Source organism: Thamnophis elegans, chromosome 5 (genome assembly GCF_009769535.1).
Source record: "Thamnophis elegans isolate rThaEle1 chromosome 5, rThaEle1.pri, whole genome shotgun sequence".
Taxonomy (NCBI): Eukaryota; Metazoa; Chordata; class Lepidosauria; order Squamata; family Colubridae; genus Thamnophis; species Thamnophis elegans.
The window spans coordinates 21,563,831-21,576,389 of record NC_045545.1 but is presented as its reverse complement, the minus strand read 5'-3'; the positions used below and the strand labels follow the sequence as shown (position 1 = coordinate 21,576,389).

At 37.2% G+C, this 12,559-nt stretch overlaps 1 protein-coding gene across 1 annotated transcript in view; it reads left to right on the top strand.

The window, feature by feature from the left end:
• Nucleotides 1-12,559, top strand: part of MSH4 (mutS homolog 4) — a 75,870-nt gene that overhangs the window by 43,077 nt on the left and 20,234 nt on the right. The window contains exons 7-11 of the mRNA XM_032217800.1: nt 101-273; nt 3,012-3,079; nt 6,402-6,476; nt 10,410-10,474; nt 12,073-12,242. Coding sequence (XP_032073691.1) covers nt 101-273; nt 3,012-3,079; nt 6,402-6,476; nt 10,410-10,474; nt 12,073-12,242 — 551 coding nt within the window. The remainder of the gene's footprint in view (nt 1-100; nt 274-3,011; nt 3,080-6,401; nt 6,477-10,409; nt 10,475-12,072; nt 12,243-12,559) is intronic.

The following is a 12,559-nucleotide window of genomic DNA, read 5'->3' as shown; positions in this document are numbered from 1 at the left end:
TCTGTTTTGAAAACTGAATTATTAGTATATAAATGTACACTTACATTTCCATTAACTTTATTTAATGAGACTGTTTTTCAAATTTGCATTGTTTTCAAAGGAAAGGCCATACTCTTTTTGGCATTCTGAATTATACTAAGACACCAGGGGGAAGTCGAAGACTTCGGTCTAATATTCTGGAACCTCTGATTGATGCTGATAGTATCAACACAAGATTGGATTCTGTTCAAGAGCTCCTTCAGGATGAGGAATGCTTTTTTGGTCTTCAGTCAAGTAAACAAATTCTGCTTTGTAAAAGGAATAAAATAGTTTATAGGTACACTGGTGCAGCGTACAGGTAGTCCTTGACTTACAACAGTTTATTTAGTGACTGTTCAAAATCAGAACACCACTGAAAAAAGTGACTTATGACAGTTTTTCACACTTACGACCATTGCAACATCCCCCTAATCACATGATCATAAATCAATCACTTGGCAACTGACTCATATTTATGACGGTTACAAGGTCCCAAGGTCATGTGATCAGCCTTTACGGCCTTCTAACATGCAAAGTCAATGGGGAAGCAAGATTTACTTAACAACCATGTTACTGACTTTGCAGCATCCCCATGATCATGTGATCAAAATTCAAATGCTTGGCAACTGAATCATATTTATTACTGTTGCTGTGTCCAAAAGGCCATGTGATCCCCTTTTGCGACCTTCTGACAAGCAAAGTCAAATGAAGAAGTCAGATTCACTCAACAACTGATTTACTAACTTATCAACTGCAGTGATTCATTTCACATGTGTTGCAAGTAAGATTGCAAAATGGGACAAAATTAATCTAACAAATGTTTCACTTAGCAATCGAAAATTTGAGCTCAATTGTGGTCATAAGTCAAAGACTACCTGTATTGTATTTAGTTTTCAAAACTTCTGAAATGTATTAGTTCATATCATTAATTATCATTAATAAGTTAGTATTGTAAATAAGTTACCCAAATGTAATAAGTTAGCAAGTTAAATATAGGACAGGAATTTTAAAAAAATGTTTTACCTATGTTTAATTATAGTTCAAGAACAAAGAAATACAAGAGGCTCAGTAAATAAAAAGATTAAATTATGAAAAAATCCAGAGACAATAATGAAAATAAGGTATCAGAGAATTTCAGGAAGGATTTTAAAACCTTCTTGGACAATTGATTACATAAAAAGAAAAGCAGTTACTGCATAATCACAGGAGAATGAAAATTACTGGCCATTTTCAATTGCCATTGGGTATCTAAAAACATTTTAAGAGCATATGTGATATAGATTCAACTTCTCTATCTGAGCACAAACAAGTGCAGGAATTTAATTTATCTAACTAATTGTCATCCTAATTGGTAGTATCCCAGTTCATGTCAAAGTAAAATATCTCCAATGAGGGGCATGAAATATATTTTTAAAAATTTAAACTGAGGAACAAGGGAGCGATAGCACTGTAGAAAAATATGGAAAATATTAGCTCTATCAATCTGAATATCTAAATCCCCAATTCTCTGCTTCAGTTCAGCCAGAGTTTAATCAAAGCCAAGAGCAGAGCATGCTGACAAGTAAGGGCTGCAATACACCAAATCATTGTTAATTTGTCTCCTTAGGGTAGATCTAGCTGGTGATGTGAGATTTGCTCAAAGACTTCCATTAGGCGAAATTTATGTCAGCCAAATTGGACCATTATGTGCACGATCAAAAGGAATTATTTATATCTGTAAAAAAGGGGGGAGAACAGCACAGTGGCCCACATACAGAATTTAATTTTAATTTTTTTTTTGACAAAATTAAATGTTTACCAGGCTTTTACAGTTTGTCAATTGAGAAATTCATTTTTGAACCTCAAAAGGTGAAACTGGAGGTCATTCAGAGAGAGATTCATCAACAAGCTGGTCATGGGCTTTGTTGCCTTGGGACACAGTAAATTACCAAAAAAGTATGTAGTCCAAGTCTCTAGAGAGTTGGTATTATTTTCAGAGTTAACTCTGGCTGGAAGTTGAGAAACAAGACTCCAAAACAGAGAATAATTTTTATTGATGATAGCCCACTGGATGATTTAGATTTTTAAAATTTGTGGAGGGTTTTTTTTCCCTTTTAAAAGCTTCTTATTGCCTTTCTTTAAGGACTAAAATGTTTCATGTTAGGAAGAATCATTATATATAGGCATTTTTATAAGCTAGAATTACATTTTGAGTCAAGATTGGATCAGTAGTTAAACTGATGTGAAGAAGATTGCTGGGCAGACTGAATATACTTTTGGACAAGGGTAATGATTCTTTGATAAGTAGAGATTATTTCATGGAGGTTGACTGCACATGGATTGTTTTAGGAGAGTAGCTAATGGGGCAGCAAAAACAGAAAAAGTGCCATGGACAGTCTACTAATCCAAATCGGTCTGTTTCCTGTCCGAAGGAATGAATCATTGAATGATCTTGAGTAACTAGATTCAATTAAATGAAAAGCAAAGACACCCGTTATTTGTATGTGATCATCATCTGGACAAAGAGTGTAAAAATGCTGGAAAATACTTAAGGAAAGGGGGAAGATGTTTGTAATTAGCATTGTCCAACCTGCAGAACAGCGCAATAGCACCGAAACAATCACCTCACAATGGTATCTACTGTATGTTCATTTTTTTGCTTGCCATTATTCCCTAATCCCCACATCATGTTTATAAAATATAGTTATTTCATGGTTTAACTGGAGAAAGGAATAAGGGAATGGAGGCAGATAATTTTACATTCTAGCAAATATACCATAATTTCCACATATACTATACAGAAAGCAGATCTCCATCTCAATATTGATTATGTTATCACAAATCTAATTTCTGTCCTTTTAATAAAAAACATGAAACTTGTAATACACGTATCTTGAATTCTAAACGTTTTTGAATTTGAATAATTTTGTATGTATAGAAATAAACCCTAGAATTTAAGTTTAATTGGTTTGTGGATTAAATGAAAAGTTCTATTTGGGTTTTTTTCCCCCCAGTTATAGGAAGATTTTTGGACACTGAACAATTACTTTCAGTTTTAGTACAAATTCCAAAGCAAGATACGGTATGTTTATAAATATTTTAATGAAATACATTATAAATATCGATCAATTATCTATCTCTATTGCTTCTCTGTTTTAGAGAACTCTGTACTCATAGAGAATATGAATCAAAACCACTTTCTGAAAAGATTTTCAGATATGAATACAGGTGAAAGTCAAAAAATTAGAATATCGTGCAGAAGTTCATTTATTTCAGTAATGCAACTTAAAAGGTGAAACTAATATATGAGATAGACTCGTTACATGCAAAGCAAGATAGTTGAAGCCATGATTTGTCATAATTGTGATGATTATGGCTTACAGCTCATGAAAACCCCAAATCCACAATCTCAGAAAATTAGAATATTACATGCAATCAATAAAACAAGGAGTGTACATAGAACAATATCAGATCTCTGAAAAATATAAGCATGCATATGTACTCAGTACTTGGTTTGGGCCCCTTTTGCAGCAATTACTGCTCAAGGCGGCGTGGCATGGAAGCTATCAGCCTGTAGCACTGCTGAGGTGTTATGGAAGACCAAGATGCTTCCATAGCGGCCTTCAGCTTTCCTGCATTGTTCTGTCTCATGTCTCTCATCTTTCTCTTGGCAATGCATAGATGGGGTTCAGGTCAGGTGAGTTTGCTGGCCAATCAAGCACAGTAATCCCACGGTCATTGAACCAGGGGAAGTTGGGATTTTGGTCCTTTTGGCAGTGTGGGCAGGTGCCAAGTCCTGCTGGAAAATGAAGTCAGCATCCCCATAAAGCTCATCTGTGGAAGGAAGCATGAAGTGCTCCAAAATCTCCTGATAGACAACTGCGTTGACCCTGGGCTTAATGAAGCACAGTGGACCAACACCAGCAGATGACATAGCTCCCTAAATCAGCACAGACTGTGGAAACTTCACACTGGACTTCAAGCATCTTGCAGTGTGTGTGTGTCAGCCTCTGTTTTGCTGCTTGCTTTCGGCTGCCATTGAAACGGAGAGGGGGGACATTGTATTATGGGTGCTACTTACCACCCATAAAGCCCTTCATGGTAGTGGATCTGAGTACTTGAGAGACCGCCTTCTGCCGATTACCTCCCTTCGTCCCATCAGATCGCACAGAGTGGGCCTCCTCCAAGTTCCATCCGCCAGTCAGTGCCGACTGGCGACTACGCGGAAGAGAGCCTTCTCAGTAGCAGCCCCGACCCTCTGGAACGATCTCCCCGTAGAGATTCGCACCCTCACCACAGTCCAGAGCTTCCGCACAGCCCTTAAGATCTGGCTATCCCGTGAGGCCTGGGGATAAGACCTTCATACACCCCACCCGAATGTTGAATGAATGTTGTGTTTTATTGCTATTATTATTTGTATTCACATATTATTTTTACGTTTTGTCTTGCACCCCCTTCCCATGAGTTGTAAGCCACCCTGAGTCCCCTCAGGTAAAAGGGCGGCCTATAAGTGACAATAAAATACAAATACAAATACAAATTTGGGTGGAGAAGTGACTGTAAAAAGGGAGTTGTTCTCACCATCTACTGCGCATGCTGCAAAGAGAGGAGTTGCCGCCAAGGCCAGCTGTCCGGCATACCAGCCTGATGATGCTTTTTGAAGATGTCTCCCACATGACACTTGTGGGGTGTACGGATTGGATTATGGGTTGGGGTTACCAAGGGGAGGGGGTTGGGTCACATATTGATATCTATGATTACGCGCTTTTGCCTCAGATCTTGCTTTGCCTAGCCTACTCATGACCAATAAAAGTACTCTTTTATGGAGTTGAATGGTTTCTTTCTTGGTTACTGAGGGAAGCAGCCCTGACAGTGTGCCTCTCCATTCTTCCTCCATACTCTGGATCCTTGGTTTCCAAATGAGATGCAAACATTGCTCTCTCATCAGAAAAGAGGACTTTGGATCACTGAGCAACAGACCAGATCTGTTTTTCTTTTTCTTTAGCCCAGGTAAGATGCTTCTGACATTGTTTGTTGTTCAGGAGCGGCTTGACAAGAGGAATATGACATATGTCATATGTCCAGGATCCGTCTGTGTGTGGTGGCTCTTGATGCACTGACTCCAGCCTCAGTCCACTTCTTGTGAAAGTCCCCAACACTTTTGAATGGCCTTTTCCTGGCAATCCTCTCCAGGCTGCGGTTATCCCTGCTGTTTGTGCACCTTTTTCTTCCACACTTTTCCCTTCCACATAACTTTCTATTAATGTGCTTTGATACAGCACTTTGGGAACATCCAACTTCTTTTGCAATTACCTTTTGAGGCTTTCCCTCCTTTATGGAGGATGTCAATGATGGTTTTCTGCACAACTGTCAGGTCAGCAGTCTTTCCCATGATTGTGATTCCTACTGAACCAGACTGAGAGACCATTTAAAGGCTCAGGAACCCTTTGCAGGTGTTATGGCTTAATTAGCTGATTAGAGTGGGACACTTTGAGCTTAGAATATTGCACCTTTTCACAATATTCTAATTTTCTGAGATTGTGGATTTGGAGTTTTCATGAGCTGTAAGCCATAATCATCATAAGTATGACAAATCATGACTTGAATTATCTTGCTTTGCATGTAATGAGTCTATCTCCTTTCACCTTTTAAGTTGCATTACTGAAATAAATGAACTTTTTCACAGTATTCTAATTTTTCAAGTTTCACCTGTATGGAGAGATATTTTTATCCTTGGCATTGTACTAGAGTGTTAAAAATGTTGGATTCTCTGTAATTTATTTGTAAATTCTTTTAACTTGGCAGAACCAGTTATGATATTGCTAATTTCTAATAATGCACAATAGAATTTATAATTAGTTGTTTCATTTTCACTAAATATATGATTTTGTTTTAATAACACAAAATTAAACTCTTAAACTCTCTTTTTTTATCAATAATCAAGTGGTTAATTATTATTGGACTGGATGACTGTAAAATTTTCTATAAATAATTAGTAGAAAATGACATGAAAGTCTTTATTTAAACGAATCAGAAGAAATAGTTGTTGCTCAACTTAAAAACCACATCTCTTTTTTCCTTCCCTTTATTTCCTTTCTATTTTTTCTTCAAACCTTGACAGTATGAGATTACCCAATGTTAATACCAGAGGGATGCAGTATAACACTGCCAAACTAAACAGTCTAAGAATGAACAATTTATTGGAGAACAGCCGGAAATATATATTTTATATTTTCCTTGTAAGTACAATAACTAGAGCTAGAATGTTTCTAACATTCTAGCTCTGGTTATTGTACTTACAAGGAAAATAGAAATGATCGTTAAGCACAAATAATTATGATAATGAACAGTATCTCGGCCATTTTCTATTGTACCAACAATGACCTGATGTGTTTTTAAAACAGGTTAATGCATCTGAATCAAAGATAACCAATTTAATTTATCTGAAGCATACTTTGGAACTTGTGGAGCCTTTGAAGGTATCATATCCTAAAATATGTAAATGCCAATTATGGTTATCATTTCATTAATTCTCAAATCAAGGAATATATACTACTAAATCAGAACTTTACACTCTATCTTGTTACTTTATCAGTGGGAGGAATTGCTTTTCTCCTATTTAAGTATTAGTATTAGTATTTGGTTTATTTGTATGCCGCCCTTCTCCAGGGGGGACTCAGAGCGGCGAACAACTCAAAGGGGAAAGGGAACATAAACAACAGTACACATAATTAAAATACACGAAAATCACACAGCCATACCAGTCGAGAGGGGAGGGGAACTCATCAACCCCAGGCCTGCCAGCACAGCCAGGTTTTGACGGCTTTCCGGAAGGCCTGGAGAGAGGTGAGGGTCCGGATCTCCGCGCGGAGTTCATTCCAAAGGGCCGGAGCTGCTACAGAGAAGGCCCTCCCCCGGGTAGTAGCCAGATGGCATTGGCTGGTGGACGGAACCCGGAGGAGGCCGACCCTGTGAGATCTGACGGGTCTTTGGGAGGTAATTGGCAGCAGGCGGACTCTCAATAACCCAGGTCCAATACCATGAAGGGCTTTATAAGTTACGACTAGCACTTTGAAGCGCATTCGGACACCGATCGGTAGCCAGTGCAGCTCGCGGAGGATAGGTGTAACGTGAGTGTACCGAGGTGCACCCACAATCGCTCGCGCGGCTGCATTCTGGACGAGTTGAAGTCTCCGAATACTCTTCAAAGGCTGCCCCATGTAGAGCGCATTGCAGTAGTCCAGTCTTGAGGTCACGAGGGCATGAGTGACTGTTGCGAGTGCCTCCCGGTTCAGGTAGGGGCGCAACTGGTACACCAGGCGAACCTGGGCAAATGTCCCCCTGGTCACAGCCGACAGGTGATGTTCTAAAGTCAGCTGTGGATCCAGGAGGACTCCCAAGTTGCGCGCCCTGTCTGAGGGGCGTAAATTTTCACCCCCCAGCCAACATTATTAAAAACATTATTTTCAAGCTACCCAGAATGTATTACACCAAACAGTAGATAACGGAGACACTAGGATATCACCTGATCCTCAAATATGACAGTGTCTGTATACCTAAATACACCCCAGTCACACACTGAACTCTCAGATTGTCCAATCCCTGTATATTTACTTGCTGGACTCTCTACTCATTGCTTGCAGCTATCTGATACCCATGGGTTTATATATGTGTGCACAAGAAGGCAGATTAAAAATAGGTGGAAGGAAATTCAGAGTCAACATGCTTAATCTTTGCCCAAAACATACCAAGGAGCCTACAGGTGGTCCTCGATTTACAACCACAATGGAGTCCAAAATATATGTGGCTAAGTGAGACAAGATTTATGTGGCTAAATGAGATTGAGATTTGTTTTATTTATATGCCGCCCTATTTCCTACAGGGACTCAGGGTGGCGAACAACTCAAGCGGGAAAGGGAACACACAAATACAAGACAAATATTTAAGATAGCCAGCAACCACACCTGTTGAGAGGGGAAGGGAGCTCATCAACCCCAGGCCTGCCGTCACAGCCAGGTTTTAACGGCTTTTCGGAAGGCCTGGAGAGAGGTGAGGGTCCGAATCTCTGCGGGGAGTTCGTTCCAAAGGGCTGGAGCTGCAACAGAGAAGGCCCTCCCCCGGGTAGTAGCCAGATGGCATTGGCTGGTAGACGGAACCCGGAGGAGGCCGACCCTGTGCGATCTAATGGGTCTTTTGCCCCATTTTACTACCTTTCTTGCCACAGTTGTTAAGTAAATCACTGCAGTTGTGAAGTTAGTAACATAGTTGCTAAGTGAATCTTGCTTCCCCATTGTCTTTTCTTATCAGAAGGTCACAAAAGTTCACATGACCCCAGGACATTGCAACCATCATAAATATGAACTAGTTGCCAAGTGTCCGAAGTTTGATTGCATGACCACATGGATGCAAGTACCATAAGTGTGGAAAATGGTCACAAATCATTTTTTTCAGTTCTGTTGTAATCTTAAACGGTCACTAAATGAACTGTTGTAAGTCAAGGACTGCCTTGAAAATGGTAAATCATACTGTAACTGCCTCCATTACAGTATATCTTTTCCAAGCTGTCAAACTGAACTCTTTTAGATAGCAAGAAGGCTATATGTTTCCTTAAAATAATAATATGGAAAAGGCACATAATGCTTCAAAGGCATTTTACAGATAATATTGTTCATATATTTTCCATAGAAGCTGGGAGGAAGTGACCTGACTGCATATAGAGAATATTTGATTGAGATTCTCTATAACCTTTAGAACCAATCTGTTTTATAACCTTTATGCTTGATTCTTGTCGTTCATGCTTACTTAAAAGTTCATACTTGTCGGAATTATTATCTGGTAAATAATTAATACCACCTTCAGGAAAGGAATAGTCTCTTTATAACTGCTGTAGTCCTGATCACTCTTGTGGAATATCTTTGCCAGAAGAACATCAGATATGGGATCTTTTGATCATGTTTTTAGTTGCTCATGCAAAAACATAAGCTTAGCCAATTAGCCATGTCCTAATAACACATAGATAGAGCTACTGCAATCGTTTGATAGTTTGTTTCTATGAAAATGCACAGAACTGATTTTAACCTTTTAAAATTCTAAATAGTATGGTACTATCATTGTGGGCACATACCTATCAGGGAATTAATAGATTAAACTATGATATATATCAAAACTATATTTTAGAGTACCTGCTTAGGGGGCCTCCATGTCATGAAATAAGCTGGATAGTAACAACTATTAATACTTATGAGTCAGGATGTCTTGTTGTGGCATTTACTTCCTCTGCCTGTTTAGCAGAAATCAGTGTTATTTTTCTTTGTTTAATACATGAAAGCTTTTCAATATAATTTCATTAAGGTAAATTAATTAACAAAGTGAAGGTATGACTGACACAACAGTAATGCAAACAACAGGAATAATCTAACTTCGTAGCTAATAATGTGATAATTTGCAAAGAAAAAAGGGGAAGAGTCCTGGAATATATTTTTTTAAAGACATATTGCTCCGAAGCCTTCTTCTTTCCTTTATCAAAAAAGTCGCTCTTCTAAATGAAAATTGACACAAGATAAATATCAGTTATTTTCTGCAAATCTGGTGAAGATTTTGCCTTTGGCAGTTGTATGATGATTTTTAGCAGCTCCTGAGCCCCTGTTTGATACATTCCAAATACCAATACAGTTAGTGATATATTTTATGATGTAGCTAAGAATATATGCAATTTTAATAGCAATAGCACTTAGACTTATATACCACTTTACAGCCCTCTCTAAGCAGTTTACACAGTCAGCCTATTGCCCCCAACAAGCTGGCTCCTCATGTTAACGACCTCGGAAGGATGGAAGGCTGAGTCAACCTTGAACCAGTGAGACCTGAACTGACAAACTGCTGGCAGTCGGTGATCAGCAGAAGTAGCCTGAAGTACTGCATTCTAACCACTGCACCACCACGGCTCTTAATATGATTCAGAGTCATTTTATTAATTCAGATACCTACCTCATATAAAACAATGCTAGAACAAATCAAAATCATATGTACTAATGTTCTAACACCTGAGTTGCATTTCTAATAACAACAAGAAAAAAAACTATAGTTTTTTTTTCAGATTTACAGTTATTTTTCTTCAATTTATAATTTATTACATTGATACATATAATATTTTACAATGTTTTGGTTTAAGTATTCATTTTTGTGGTGAAATTGGCATGAATCAATTTTAAAAAGTGATTACTTTTTAAATTATTTAAGCCAATTCTTTTGTGCATATATTTGTTATACTGTAATTTTTGATTTACTTATATTTTAAATAATTAAAAAAATAAAGTTATATTACCTTCCATCCAAATCTTAGTGAAGTAAGATAGTAATACATTAACATTCCTATACTCTTGTTCATAGACATTTTAATTTTATTTAAACAGGAAGCCTTAAAAAGCTATAAGACGCCATTGTTAAAAGCTTATTATAGCTCTTTGGAAGACAGCAGGTAAATAGAATTTTATATCTAACATTTTATATTAAACAATAACGGTTATTTACTACTCGTTATAATTGTTGGTATTACTCCTGATAAGAAAGACAGAATAGAATAGAATAGAATAGAATAGAATAGAATAGAATAGAATAGAATTCTTTATTGGCCAAGTGTGATTGGACACACAAGGAATTTGTCTTTGGTGCATATACTCTCAGCATACATAAAAAGACAAGATACATTCATCAAGAATCATAAGGTACAGCACTTAATAATAGTCATAGGGTACAAACAAGCAATCAGGAAACAATCATTATAAATATAAATCATAAGAATTCAAGCAACAAAGTTACAGTCCTACAGTTATAAGTGGGAGGAGATGGGTGATAGGAACGATGAGAAGACTAATAGTAATAGTAATGTAGCCTTGGTGAATGATTTGCTGGTGGTGAGAGAATTATTTGTTTAGCAGAGTGATGGCGTTCTGGAAAAAACTGTTCTTGTGTCTAGTTGTCTTGGTGTGCAGTGTTCTATAGTGTCATTTTGAGGGTAGGAGTTGAAACAATTTATGTCCAGGATGTGAGGGGTCTGTAAATATTTTCATGGTCCTCTCTTTGACGCCTGCGGTGTACAGGTCCTCAATGGAGGGCAGATTGGCAATAATTGTTTTTTCTGCATTTCTGATTATCCTCTGAAGTCTGTGTTGTCTGGCAGAAGGGTTTCAGAACCAAACCAGACAGTTATAGAGGTGCAGATGATAGACTAAATAATTCCTCTGTATCAGCAGCTGAACTGTATCAGCAGCTCCTTGGGCAGTTTGAGCTTCCTCAGATGGCACAGAAAGAACATTCTTTCTTGTGCTTTTTTTGATGTTTTTGATATTAGGTGTCCATTTTAGGTCTTGAGATATGATAGAACCTAGAAATTTGAAGGTCTCTACTATTGATATGGTGTTGTCTAGTATCGTAAGAGGTGGTAGTATGGTAGATTTTCTCCCAAAGCCTACCACCATTTCCACGGTTTTGAGGGTGTTCAGTTCCAGATTGTTCCGGTTGCCCCACAAGGCTAGTTGTTCAACCTCCCATCTGTATGCAGTTTCATCGTTGTCTCGAATGAGACCAATCACTGTTGTATCATTTTCAAAATTCAGTAGTTTAATAGATGGATCATTTGAGATTCACTTATTGATATAGAGTGAGAAGTGAAGTGGAGAGAGCACACAGCCTGCTTGGGGGGGGGGGGAATCCTGTGCTAATTGTACAGGTTATCTGATGTGATTTTGCCTAGCTTCACCTGCTGTTTCCTGTCTGTTAGGATTTAGGATTTAGTAGTATTTAGATTTAAGTAAGTAATTATTAACTTGTTTTAAACTTATCTATCACAATGAAACTGTAACTAACTAAAGAATCCTGACAGAAATAGTATTGTTTCAAGAAAAATAGTTTTTGAGATAATAATGAAAAATAAATATTGCATTAGGCAATTCAAGCTATATGTACATAGTGAAATTATAAAAATACATTATCTGAGTTGGGATAAAAAATCTTTTAGGCAGTTAATACATTGTGAAATATAACTATCATTTCTACAATTATGTATAATTTCTCTAGGTTTGGGATCATTCTTGAAAAGATTAAAACTGTTATTAATGATGATACAAGATACACAAAAGGATGTTTGAATATGAGAACTCAGAAGTGCTATGCAGTGAAACCTAATATTAATGAATTTCTTGATATAGCACGAAGAACGTACACTGAAATTGTGGATGATATAGCTGGTATGGGAAGACAATTTAGAATAATAATTTACTAGAATATGTTTGTTTATTTGTTTATTTATTGCTACCATCTCACCATGGGGCTGGCTTACAACAGTAGAATATAAATTTATAAAACATCTAAATGTAACAATGAAACAATAAAAATAAATATTGAAAGTACAGCAATATATACTTTTAAATAATTTACAATATAGTTCAGAATATTAGTGCATTCAGAAGTATATGTCTTACAAATAAATATATGAATGTATATTTAAGGAAATGCAGTCTTAAATTTTAAGTGTTTATGTCAAATAAGAAGATTATTTGAAGAT